The sequence below is a fragment of the Chiloscyllium plagiosum genome, chromosome 28, assembly GCF_004010195.1.
Source record: "Chiloscyllium plagiosum isolate BGI_BamShark_2017 chromosome 28, ASM401019v2, whole genome shotgun sequence".
Taxonomy (NCBI): Eukaryota; Metazoa; Chordata; class Chondrichthyes; order Orectolobiformes; family Hemiscylliidae; genus Chiloscyllium; species Chiloscyllium plagiosum.
This window is the reverse complement of record NC_057737.1, coordinates 1,378,966-1,391,686: the sequence shown is the minus strand read 5'-3', so window position 1 is coordinate 1,391,686 and position 12,721 is coordinate 1,378,966. Positions and strand designations below refer to the sequence as shown.

At 41.5% G+C, this 12,721-nt stretch overlaps 1 protein-coding gene across 4 annotated transcripts in view; it reads right to left on the bottom strand.

Moving 5' to 3' along the window:
• LOC122563866 (flotillin-2-like) overlaps positions 1-12,721 on the bottom strand; it is a 92,857-nt gene that overhangs the window by 59,333 nt on the left and 20,803 nt on the right. For 2 of the 4 annotated variants that reach the window (XM_043718063.1, XM_043718062.1), the window contains exons 1-2: positions 12,576-12,657; positions 9,713-9,794 (exon numbers count right to left, since the gene is read on the bottom strand). In XM_043718063.1, coding sequence (XP_043573998.1) covers positions 9,713-9,794; positions 12,576-12,642 — 149 coding nt within the window. In that variant the 5' untranslated portion in view covers positions 12,643-12,657. Of the gene's footprint in view, positions 1-9,712; positions 9,795-12,575; positions 12,658-12,721 lie in introns of those variants that run through there. The other 2 variants (XM_043718065.1, XM_043718064.1) reach the window with 1 other exon arrangement.

Sequence of the window (12,721 nt, the reverse complement as noted above, 5' to 3'; positions counted from 1 at the left end):
GGGAAAGGAAGGAGCGGAGTGCTTTGAGTCCTTCGTGATGGGGGATGGAGGTGTACAGGGACTGGATGTCCATGGTGAAGCTGAGGCGTTGGGGACCGGGGAAGCGGAAATCCTGGCGGAGGTGGAGGGCGTGGGTGGTGTCACGGACGTAGGTGGGGGGTTCTTGGACTAATGGGGACAGGACCGTGTCGAGGTATGCCGAGATGAGTTCGGTTGGGCAGGAGCAGGCTGAGACGATGGGTCGTCCGGGGCAGTCAGGTTTGTGGATTTTGGGCAGGGGGTAGAAACGGGCGGTGCGGGGTTGTGGGACTATGAGGTTGGAGGCGGTGGATGGGAGATCCCCCGAGGTGATGATGTTATGGATGGTCTGGGAGATGATGGTTTGGTGGTGGGAGGTGGGGTCATGGTCAAGGGGGCAGTAGGTGGAGGTGTCCGCGAGCTGGCGTTTGGCCTCAGCAGTGTAAAGGTCGGTGCGCCAAACTACTACCGCGCCTCCCTTGTCTGCCGCGAGCAGGCGTTTGTCCTCAGCGGTTTAAAGGTCTTGTTTTCAGCCCAGGTGTTGAAAATCTAATTTCTCTGTTCTATTTTGTTGGGCATGGTCAGACTTCTTTTTCAAGAGAAAAACAAGAAAGTAGCCGATTTGGCAAAAGGGAATAAATTTGTCTCAGTATTAAAGAAATCTAACGATGACCCAATAATGGTGCTGTTTCAAACTGGCTCAAGTAAACGGAATTCCTGGTCAAGATTGCCATTGTTCACTATTTGCTTTAGGAGGTTATGCCATGTATTTGAGTATGAGCTCATGGGGTAATCTTCAGGTTTATTTATTATTTAGCTTCAAAGATCGTGAGTCATCCATTAAGTATTGAACCCAGCGCAGTAACAATGGCATTTAAATCATTCTGCACAGTTGAAGGAGGTGTGAACGTAGAAAAATGCAGTATTAAAAGTCAGATACAATAAATTTCAGCTGGGTCTGCCTTTGAGAAATGTAAATTGATGATAAAAGCAATGCCAGTCTTTCTAGGCTATTGTGACAGTTCGAATCTGTGCACCAGTCCACAAGGAGGATACCATACACACCAAGGATAAAATCATTTGAAATGTTAAAATGTCTGATGATGTAACATAGTTTGCTCTTAAATATATATATTTTTAGTACCAATACATTTGGTAAAAACGGTCCATCTCTTCCAAGAAAGCAACAAATTTGTAGGGCTGATCTCTATTCCAATTTTGTTGGAACAGTTTCTCCAGTCATGTCAAATACAAAACATACGCTCTTGAAGTATGCAGTATGACCTCTCCCTCACTTGGCACAACATTTTGTTTTGGTGCTACAATTATGCTTTTCCCAGAATGAGCAGAGATTGAAGAGGACAGAATGACTTGCTGTGATATCTGGACAGTTCCATGCCAGTTATAGCTGGCAATTGCTGCTTTAACCAGGTCACTGCTGTGAATGGTATCCAGAGAAAGGCCTTCATTCACAGGCAAAGATGACCAGTAACACAGCACAATCTAGTTAAAGATCATCTGGTGAGCCACTGCAGAGACTTTAGGGGTGGGGGGATCTCAGCAAATGGATTACAAGAAAATTATAGAATTTCTTTACTCCCCTTATGTCTGCATTGCACAGAATAGTTTCTCTTCCAAATGCACAATTGTGGCTGCCCCACCCTGTTCCTCACTGCCTGGTTTGACACTGAAAACATCACCACAGCTGGACAAAGCCAAAAAAGAGCACAAGGTATTGATTAGCTTGTCGATCACAGCATTTACTGTGTGCTTTCAATGCACTGTATGGCAAGGCAGAGATTCTGCCAACCCAAGCAGCTAGGTCAGGCTACTTTTAAAAGCACAGACTACACTGAGGAAAAGCAGAGACAAAATATCCACAGTTCTACATCGAGTTGGAAGATAGGAAATAGGAAAAGGAGGCAAGACATCTGCATTTGCTATTCTCAATGCACAGAAATACCTCAATCCAGGAATATGGACCTGAGGATAGAGGAACAGAGCTAAACTCTAGCACAAAGTACTTCCCCCGGTGGAAACAATCCATGGGATTCATAATGCAATAAAATTTACCATTAAACCTGTCAGTTTATATCTTTATTATTTTAACAAGGTGGCTACTGCAGTTTCACAGAGCATTGCCAGAGCTTGTAAGCACTTACTGACTTATGACATGATAATTATTGAGCGGGTGCACATGAAAATTCAGTACAAGAGAAAGAATAAGCAAAAATGGTTGAAGAAATGTTTATTCACTTCGGCTGCAAATGGTAGTTTATGAGAGAGACGTGAAGAGGCCAACCTGCTGAAATATTTTCTGGTTTGTTTCCAATATTTCCATTCCTCTTCACAACAGCATAGTGGGAACCTGTGAGCACAGGCAGATAATAGCTTCTGCATTACATCCTAGCAAAGCCAAAAGCAACATGCATCAACTATTTACTTTTGATGTTGTAGCCTACCTTAAGGAACGCAGAAAAGGATCTTTTACTTGGCAACAAATATAGGCAAGAGGGTCTAGAATTACACACTTTACTGGAGATAAACCCCTCTGCATACTTCAATATCTTTTACCTTGCAGCTAATTCACATACAAGGTATGAAATTCACAAGATAATGAATAATACTTTACTAAAATAGAAATGAAATAGATACTAATCTACATTCATCTAGTTTTTTTTTAAGTCTTCTTTGGCCAACCACAGCATTCTAAAACCAACCATGTTTGATCACTCAAAGCTGGGCTCAAAAAAAAAATTGGCTATGATAATTCATAACTTTTAAGTCATCTGATGTTAAGTAGGAACATCCAATAGAGTTGAAGAATGGCTTCATCTCACTGTGCAAGGAAAACTGGTGAATCCAGGGAGAGCCTGAAACTCATTCAGTCAAGCTTATGACACTGAAGCCCAGTGGCTACCTGAAGCACATGACAATGCAAGGTGGAAATTGCACACTGCTTTAACAGAAGTACACAGAGCCAACTTTATACCTTTCTTTAATGAAAATAAATTCCCAGGAATGCTCCTCTGGAGGCAGCCCTTTTAAAAACTCAGTGCTAGACATGAGGCACCAACAAATTAATGCCACAGACAAAGTTGGATTGATATTAAAGAGATTGCCTATGCTTGAAAGTTAATACCATGGTGTAACACTCATGGTGAAAACATAATGATAAACAGGTATTCATGCCATCGAGATGAAGGGACTTCATTCAAGCTTTCCACACCCACCCAGTCAAAGAAAATGTCCTCTCTGATGAGAAATGAAGAAAAATCCTAATAATACTCTGATTAACCAAATAAATGGTGATGAATTAAAGAAAGATCAACCAGGCAGACAACTTAACAAGAGATCCATTCAGTTGGTATTGATTGAATTACAATCCAGCATAATGTATACCTGCAAAAAAAAAGTATTGCTCCTGGAACCATCCAACTTCCCCCTTCTCAATCATAGAATCCCTTCCAGTGCAAATAACAATCAAGCAAAACTTCTCAAAGTTTGGGTCAAGAAATGGTTAATCCTTAATGGCTGCGAGGATCAAGATAAACTTTCAATTGCACACTAAGGCATTTCAAAGAGACAGCTTCTCTTCAGCTCAGTTTTTTCTTGGAATTTCTATGATCCTGAACGATGGGTGCTTTGATTATCTCGTACAAAGTTGTGTTGACCCAGACTTTACTGACATTGAGTAACTTCAAGAAACAAATAAACAAATCACCTGCAGAAAGACAGCAGGCAATTCCAGTTTCTTTTCAAGATAGCCATTTATCACAGGGCATGAGCAATGTGAAGCTTCACAAAATCCAAGTGAAGAAACTCCTGAAAAAAAGGCAGTGTTACTCCTGATGTGAGCCACCCTTCTTCAAAAGGTTCTCAACGATTAAGACATTAGATCATCTGCTCAATATGTCCCAAAACTCTTTAGAGCCAAGAAGCAATTATGATGCAGTCACGATGGTTACGTAGTCAAGCCGAGCTGCCAATTGTTCAAAAACAAGCAAATAAGATGAACAACTGACCTAGTTTGACTCTGACCTGAAATGGGTGTTGGTTAAGTGTAGGAAGTTGTTTAGAGCATTTAGAGAACGTTGTTCTCTTTGAAAGAAATACCACAACCGTACATATTCAATGCCCAAAACATTAAAACATTGCAAAAACTTTACTAATTACAACATTGTTGACAAAGGAAAGATTGGATTAATCTTCAGTTGAATGTTATATCAAAGGATGTGAAAGCCTCAAAACAGATAAAACTAAATTAATAAGAAATAATTAGGAGAAATAAATAAAGCACTTAGGAAAGTTATCATTGAAGGATTCAGATCAGTGAAAGAAGTCATTCACTCACTGCATACATAATATCCTAGTCACACAGTATTCTATTCACTCCACCCCCTGTAGCTCATTATTTTCAAGATAATATGCAACAGCAACCAAAAGAAACAAAAACAAATGGCTGGAGAAACTCAACAGGTCTGGCAGCATCTGCAGAGAAAAAACAAAGTTAACATTTCGAGTTCGGTGACCATTCTTCAAAACTGATTTGTTTCATTGCAATAGGAACCAATTTGAAATTAATTTACCAATCCAAGGCTTAAAAAACAAAAATTTCATGAAATAGAATGAAATAAAGATTCTACATTTGTCATGAGGTGAAACAGAAATACAATATGAAAAAGAGAATAAAATCAAAGCTGCCGCTCTGGAATACAATCTGTGTGAACAGCACAGGGAGTGTCATCAACAGTGCTATCGAGCAGCAGCTTCTCAGCAATAACCTGCCCAGTTTGGGTTCCGCCAGGGCCACTTGGCTCCTGACCTCATTATAGCATTGGTTCAAACATGGACAAAAGGGCTGAATTCCAGAGGTAAAGTGAGAGTGACAGCTATTGACATCAAGGATGAATTTGACCAGGTGTGGCATCAATAAACTGTAGCAAATCTAGAATCAATGGGTATCAGGGGCAAACTCTCTGCTGGTTGGAGTCATTCCTCATACATAGGAAGATGGTTGTGGTTGTTGGAGGTCACTCATCTCAGCTCCAGGACATCACTGCAGGAGTCCCTCAGGGTAGTGTCCTAGGTCCAACCATCTTCAGCTGCTTCATCAATTACCTTCCCTCCATCATAAGGTTAGAAATAGGGAACAGTTGTACAATGTTCAGCACCATTCACAACTCCTCAAATACTGAAGCAACCAGTGTTCAAATGCAACAAGATCTGGACAATATCCAGGTTTGGGCTGACAAGTAACAAGTTACATTCATGCCAAACAAATGCCAGGCAATGACCATCTCCAATAAGAGAGAATCTAACCACCATCCCTTGAATTCAACATTTCCATCACTGAATTCCCAACCAACAACATCCTTGGGGCTACCATTCACCAGAAACTCATCTAGACTTGCCACACAAATACAATGACTACAACAGCAGTTCAGAAACTAGAAATACTGCAGCGAGTAACTCCCCTCCTGACTCCCCAAAGCTGTCCATCATCTACAAAGCACAAGTCAGGAGTGTGACGGAAGATTCCTCTCTTGCCTAGATGGAGACAGCTCCAACAACACTCAGGAAGCTTGACACTATCCAGGACAAAGCAGCCCCTGTTTAATTGGCACCACATCCACAAACACCCACTCCCTCCCCCACCGGCGCTCATTAGCAGCAGTGTGTACCATCTACAAGATGCACTGCAGAAATTCACTAAAGTTCCTCAGACAGCATCTTCCAAAGCCACAACCACTTCCATCTAGAAGGTCAAGGGCAGCAGGTACATGGGAACACCACCAAGTGACTCACCATTCTGGACTTGGAAATATATCATTGTTCCTTCACTGCTGCTGGGGTCAAATTCTGGAATTCCCTCCCTCAGTGTATTGTCGGTCAACCCACAACAAGTGGACTGCAGCATTTCAAAAAGGCAGTTCACTCCCCCACCCCCCCCCCTTCATTCTCAGCAAGCACCTTAGAGAGCACATGCTACATCAACCTTTATCACCAGAGGAGTGGAGCTCAGAGGCAAAGAGCTGCTGCTTTAATTATACATAATATGGTGAGACTGCACTGACAGTATGTGCAGTACAGGCCCCCTTACCAAATAAAGGATATATTGGACAGAGAGAGAGTGCTACAGAGGTTCAGAAGGGACCAAGTATGAGGAGAAATTGAGGACAGTGGGCCTGTATTCGAAAGTTTACCAATCTCAAAGGAACACTCAATTGTTAAAGAGAAATACAGCAGATGCAGAAAGATGTTTCCCCCAGGTTGTGGGATCTAGTTCCAGGGTCACAGTCACAGCATAAAAGGTGAGTCATTTGGACCGAGGCGAGAAGGAACTTGCTCACTCCGAGGGTGAGAAATCTTTGACATTCTCTACCCCAGAGGGCTGTGGAAGCTCAATCATTAAGAAAAGTAATGGCAAAGATTGACAGATTTTGAATTATTAACATCAAGGATAGTATGGGAACACAATGTTGATCACCAGCAATGAAAGAGATGACAAAGCAGGCAAGGGGCTAAATAGCCTACTCCTGCTTGTCTAGTCAATGTACTGTGCATTTCATTCAGAAGCAAATTCTCTTCTTGAAGGTTTCTGCATGTTGTGCAAAATGCAATGAGACGGTTAGCCAATAGATGTCCTCTGGACTCATACAGATCAAAAATCTACAGTGTTACTCCTGCTCCAATATGAATAGTTCATATAAAAAGAGAGATTTCCGTTCAAAATAATGCACTGAGAATTTGAGATGCTTCTTAAAATGCTCCGGAGCCATTTAACTGCCGTTCTGATGGAAGCTTCTTTCTGAGAGGCTGGGGTTGGGAGGACCAAGTGGCTGAACAGAACACCCATGCTGTCACTTGTTCTCTCACCCGTCACAGAGCAGAGGCAGCACATGGGCCTTTTATCTTTGTTTATTTTTCCCAAGTCTCCTTAAACAAAAAAGCATGGTATTAGTTTTCCCTAGTGGCTTAAGGGAGGAGAGTCCACTTTGCTGGTCTTGATATTCACCCAATCGGCTGTGCCAAATATACACAGTGGGAATGGCAGGAACAAACTGGGAAATTAGATACTGCATGGTTAAACACCTTGTAAATATTCAATGCACGACCATACATACAAAGAACAGACACTTGAATCAGGTGCTGGAGAAGGGCCAGTACTTCAGGAGGGAAGTGACAACAAGAACAACAAACTGAATAAGAGGCATCACAAGGGTATGCTTTCATGGGGAGGGGAGATTATAAATATCAATTATACATTGCCTTTCTAGACTAATAAAAGCATTACACAAAATCAAAACCAGAACCTGTGGCATCCTGTTGAAGTCAATATGTAGAATAAACAGGATATGATAAATGGATTATTACTGCCAGCAGCAAAATTCACAAAGATCTCAGGCAGATTGTCTGAATTTCAATTTGTTTAAATGACCTCTGGGGAATCATACAAAATTAAAAGGGAGCGTACAAAAAAAAATCAGGCAAATGTTTGTGAAATCAAAAACACATTGACAAAAGACAAAATCAGGGCTGTGGCAGCCATCAGCCCTAAGGGGCAAGACAACATGTAAGCTTCGCTTCCCTCTGTCTGACATTAGAAAGAGGATGTGAGAGGGGGAAACCAACAGCTCGGAGAGAAGGGAGATTTCAAAACAAACTGACCTGCTGCAGGAATTGGGGTCTTGAAAGACAAGTTTATTTATTTAATGATAAGCGCGAGCTCAGCATTTGATGTTTTTTTTCAAAACAGGGAAGAGACCACAAAACAACCACAATATCTGAGTGGTGCCAGAGATCTTCAGCATTCAAAAAGATGAGGAAAAGGTACTACAGCAAACAGCAAAATCCACCAGAACAAAATGTCCAAAGGATACACTCAGAGACACATTTTAGCATTTTTTTGGGGAAATGAGATTGGAAGAGTTGTGCATATACGCCGATGTATTCTTTCCTCTCTACCTGACCTCATTAAAACAGTTGGAGGAGTGACAAGACCCTCGAGTTCTTTACATTAAGCAACATTTTCTGTTAACATACAAGAATACAAAACAAAATTTGACCAAATAACCCATCATGTTCACTGATGCAGATTTGTAATATGTGAAACTAAAACTCATACATTACAGTTGGAGAGACCATTTCTGTACATTGCCATCCCAGTGATGAATCTCAGGAAAATAAAATTGATGACTCAGACTGTGGAAAATAATTCAGTGCATTTGAAAGATACAATGCTTGATGTTTAAAAGATGAATGAATTGGATGCTAGCCAATAGTAAAATTCATTTCCACAAGCACGTTATTCAAATACATTACTTTAACATTACATTTTACATGGGGTCCAAAGTTTCTTCATTCAAAGCAGAGGCATTTTCAAAATATTCCTTAATTTCATAGCTAAATTTTCAGTTAAAAGCCAGCTTCCAATCAATTTAATTTTTGTACAACAATTAAAAAGCATCTGGATGGGTATATGAATAGAAAGGACTTAGAAGGATATGGGCCAAATGCTGGCAAATGGGACTAGATTAATTTAGAATATCTAGTCAGCGTGGATGAGTTGCACCAAAGGGTCTGTTTCTATGCTGTACATCTCTATGACTCAAATTTAGGTGTGCGACTAAAGAATTTTGGCTTCTCTTGTTCAGATGCTGGATTTATGTTTTTCACTCCTTCCATGACAAATACTTACAAACATATCTCTTCCCAAATCAAAGATACAGCATAAGACCTAAAAGATTACATAATCAAAAGCCAGAGGCCAAGTGTGTAAAAAGGTCTGTTCACAACTTCAGTTTTGCAACACTTGGACCTCTTCGATTGCTTGCTTCACTCTCAGAATTCAAATGTGAACTCCACACTTTAAAAATGGAAGAGAAGAGCTACTACAGAGAATTCTATTGATGGTGTGATCCTTCTTTCTAAACATAAGGAAGGGATTAGAGTAATGTCCGCAAGTTAAATAATTTCTTAAACCTCTCACAGAGCAATGAAGTGGCTCTCGTGCACTGCAGGGATGGTCCTCTTGCATTTTTGTAAACACTAGCAGACTCCATGTGTTATACAATATTGATAGGAGAACGTCTCCAGCACTGTGATAGCACCACAACATTAAATTTGAATTTGCAAATTAAAGATACTGTCATACCAAAAAAAAAAATGAGGAAGTGGTCAGAACCAAAGGCTTTTCCCAGACCTTCAGGTTCGGGTGGGTTACTCTGAAGAGGGTTGGTGTGCTTTCGTTGGGCCGAAGGGCCAGTTTCCACACTGTAGGGAATCTAATCACATCTGTGCTCCGGAATAAAAAGTGACAAGAAAGGCATTTTTTTTTTTTAAAAGTCACTGACTGCATTGCAGAATTTTACACAATTTACTTCACCTTCATCTTACTCCTACCATCATACAGATCCCCAACACTCTGCCCATTGTCCATGCTTGGTACGCAATCATTTGCTTCAGGTTTAATTCAACCACCTGCATCTCATGAGCCATTAAAGTTTGTTTGACATAGCACACAATCACCACCAATCCACCTTTTCTGCATCACCCTCTTTACATATTAAAAAGAAAGTTACCGAAAACACCAATTCCTAAATATGACCAGAAAAAGTGGAAGAGTGTCTTTGGAAGAAAGCAGAGCTTGAGAGGGAGGAAAGTTGGTTTTTGTTGTTTCTGAGTGTCTTACCTCTGTGTCTGAGAGACGCACCACCAAGCCCAGGCCCATCCTCCAATGACGTACTGCTTCTGATCTGATCCACAGCAGCCACCTGGAACAGAAGGAACAAACGCTTCCTTACCAAACCAAACCACTTAAAAATGAGACTTTTTTTAGCAACGTCTCTTGTGTAAAACAGAGTTGGATAAAGAGGGTTATCTCAGATTACAACAGGATCTGGATCAGATGGGCCAATGGGCTGAGAAGTGGCAGATGGAGTTTAATTCAGATAAATGCGAGGTGCTGCATTTTGGGAAAGCAAATTTTAGCAGGACTTATACACTTAATGGTAAGGTCCTAGGGAGTGTTGCTGAACAAAGAGACCTTGGAGTGCAGGTTCATAGCTCCTTGAAAGTGGAGTCGCAGGTGGATAGGATAGTGAAGAAGGTGTTTGGTATGCTTTCCTTTATTGGTCAGAGTATTGAGTACAGGAGTTGGGAGGTCATGTTGCGGCTGTACAGGACATTGGTTAGGCCACTGTTGGAATAGTGTGTGCAATTCTGGTCTCCTTCCTATCGGAAAGATGTTGTGAAACCTGAAAGGGTTCAGAAAAGATTTACAAGGATGTTGCCAGGGTTGGAAGATCTGAGCTATAGGGAGAGGGTGAACAGGCTGGGGCTGTTTTCCCTGGAGCATCGGAGGCTGAGGGGTTACCTTATAGAGGTTTACAAAATTATGAGGGGCATGGAGAGGATAAATAGACAAAGTCTTTTCCCTGGGGTCGGGAATGCAGGACGAGAGGGCATAGGTTTAGAGTGAGAGGTAAAAGATATAAGAGAGACCTAAGGGGCAACTTTTTCACGCAGAGGGTGGTACATGTATGGAATGAGCTGCCAAAGGATGTGGTGGAGGCTGGTACAATTGCAACATTTAAAAGGCATTTGGATGGGTATATGAATAGGAAGGGTTTGGAGGAATATGGGCCAGGTGCTGGCAGGTGGGACGAGATTGGGTTGGGATATCTGGTCGGCATGGACGGGTTGGACCGAAGGGTCTGTTTCCATGCTGTACATCTCGATGACTCTATGACTGACCCTGTAGAGATTGCAACTATCACAGTTGTACAGGGGTGGCAGGATTCAGTGACAAGAGTTAGAGTCAAATCTGTCCGTCAGACTGAGGCCCTTAGGTCTACACCTGTGGAAATTCAACAGGTTGCAGGGGTTTCTCCTCCCTCTGGCAGTCAGCTCCAGATTTGCTGCAATGGGGCTTGCTATGATTATGGGACACAAAAAAAAAACGGTCTCATAGCAAGTGCTGTTTTCCGGTTCCAACCATAGTGCAGGAATTATTTGTTGATGTTGTAATAATTTCATCAGTGCTCCATTAGCTTAGACAGCAGCTACCAAGGCCCCAAGCTCTGGAATTCTCTCCAAAACCATCCCTCCACCACTCACTCTCCTTCAAGTCACTCAAAATTTTAATACCAATGTTACACCTGATGTTCCCATGAAGAGGCTTGGGATAGTTCAGTATGTTAAAAGGTACTTTATAAACACAAACAGTTGTTAAATTATTTGGTGTCAGGTTGAGAGTTTCTACCAAGGCTACATTTGCTGACCATTACTACATGTCCAAGATAGTAATGGATTTTCTTCCAGAGCTGATGCAGTCCTGATGAAGTTGTTTGGAAAGTGAAAGGATACTAAAACATACAATGATGTAACAGTGAAATAGGATTGAGAATTGTTTACGAATTTAGAGGCGATGGATTTTTTGTTTTGCAACCTCGTCACTCTGGTCACCCCAAAAAAAGGTTTCATGCTGAGCAGGACCAGTGGAGATTGTATCATCTACAGGAGACAGTTCAGTCAAACAGCAACAGAGATGTAGAGGCATCTCTGGGAAGTGGTCCAAATGTGCTCTCCAACGCTAGAAAACACAACCATAAATTCCCGAGACAGTTTTGGAGTTTAGGAAACTCAAGTCTCAAGCAGAATGGGATATTAGCAATATGACACCAACTCAGCCAAAGGCCCATGAATGATCCTTTTAAACAAAATTCTTGATTTAGAAAAGGAAATCAGTAATATTTAGGACTGACATTACAGTAAACTCCCGTTAGGACTCCTGTAATAAATGTTTGACATACCAATGCACAATTTCCCAAAGCCAAACATCAAAGTTCATTTCTGGCATTATTCATTTTAGATCGATGCAACAGTTGACTGCAAGGACATTACTCCACAGAAACAGAGTAGAGGAACATTAACTTTGAGCTCCTCATCATGAACAGATTACATAGCAATCTCTATGAAGTAGGTGGTGTGTGGAGGGGTAACTAATGGGGGTTATTCCTTCAGCCTCGCCTCAATTCTGAATGGCGTCAAATGAAGTAGAGGGATGAGGCCTGAGGGGACTGGTTCAGATAGACAGACAGGTAGACACAGGAGAGGTTTTTCTGCATGGGTTAAGAAAGGTTACAAAATATCCTGCCCAACAAGATCTCTACTAACTTCAAACATTTTTCATTGGAATATTTTACAGCTACTCTTCAGAACATTTTCAGTGAGCATCCAGAACAGACTGGGTTTGAACATGAGGCTTCCAACTACTAAAAGGTTTTGATACATCTCCAAATCTATCACAGAGTGCTTGTGGTTAACAAAGTTACAGTATTGCAGTTGGCTTGTTGGCATCGGAAAATACAGATTTTAGTTTAAGCCACAGCATCAAAATCAAGTGTTTCCTATCTGTTGAAATGATGTAGATAAAATCCCCACTGACGAACAAAAGTCAATTAGGCACAAGTTGGAGGTGATGATTTTGCTAAATTCCTCTCAATGGTCTAGAGGTCCCTGACTCAGAGACTGGATAACCATATGCACTGCACCTTTAATGTAGTAAAGCGTCCCAAAGTGCCTGGTAGATAGGAGGACAAATGACTTCAAAGGCAACATTTTCAACAGAAGGCATGCATGGAGAAATGGGGAGGTTTAGTGAGGCAATTCCAGAGCTCAGGGCCTCAGTAGGTGAAGG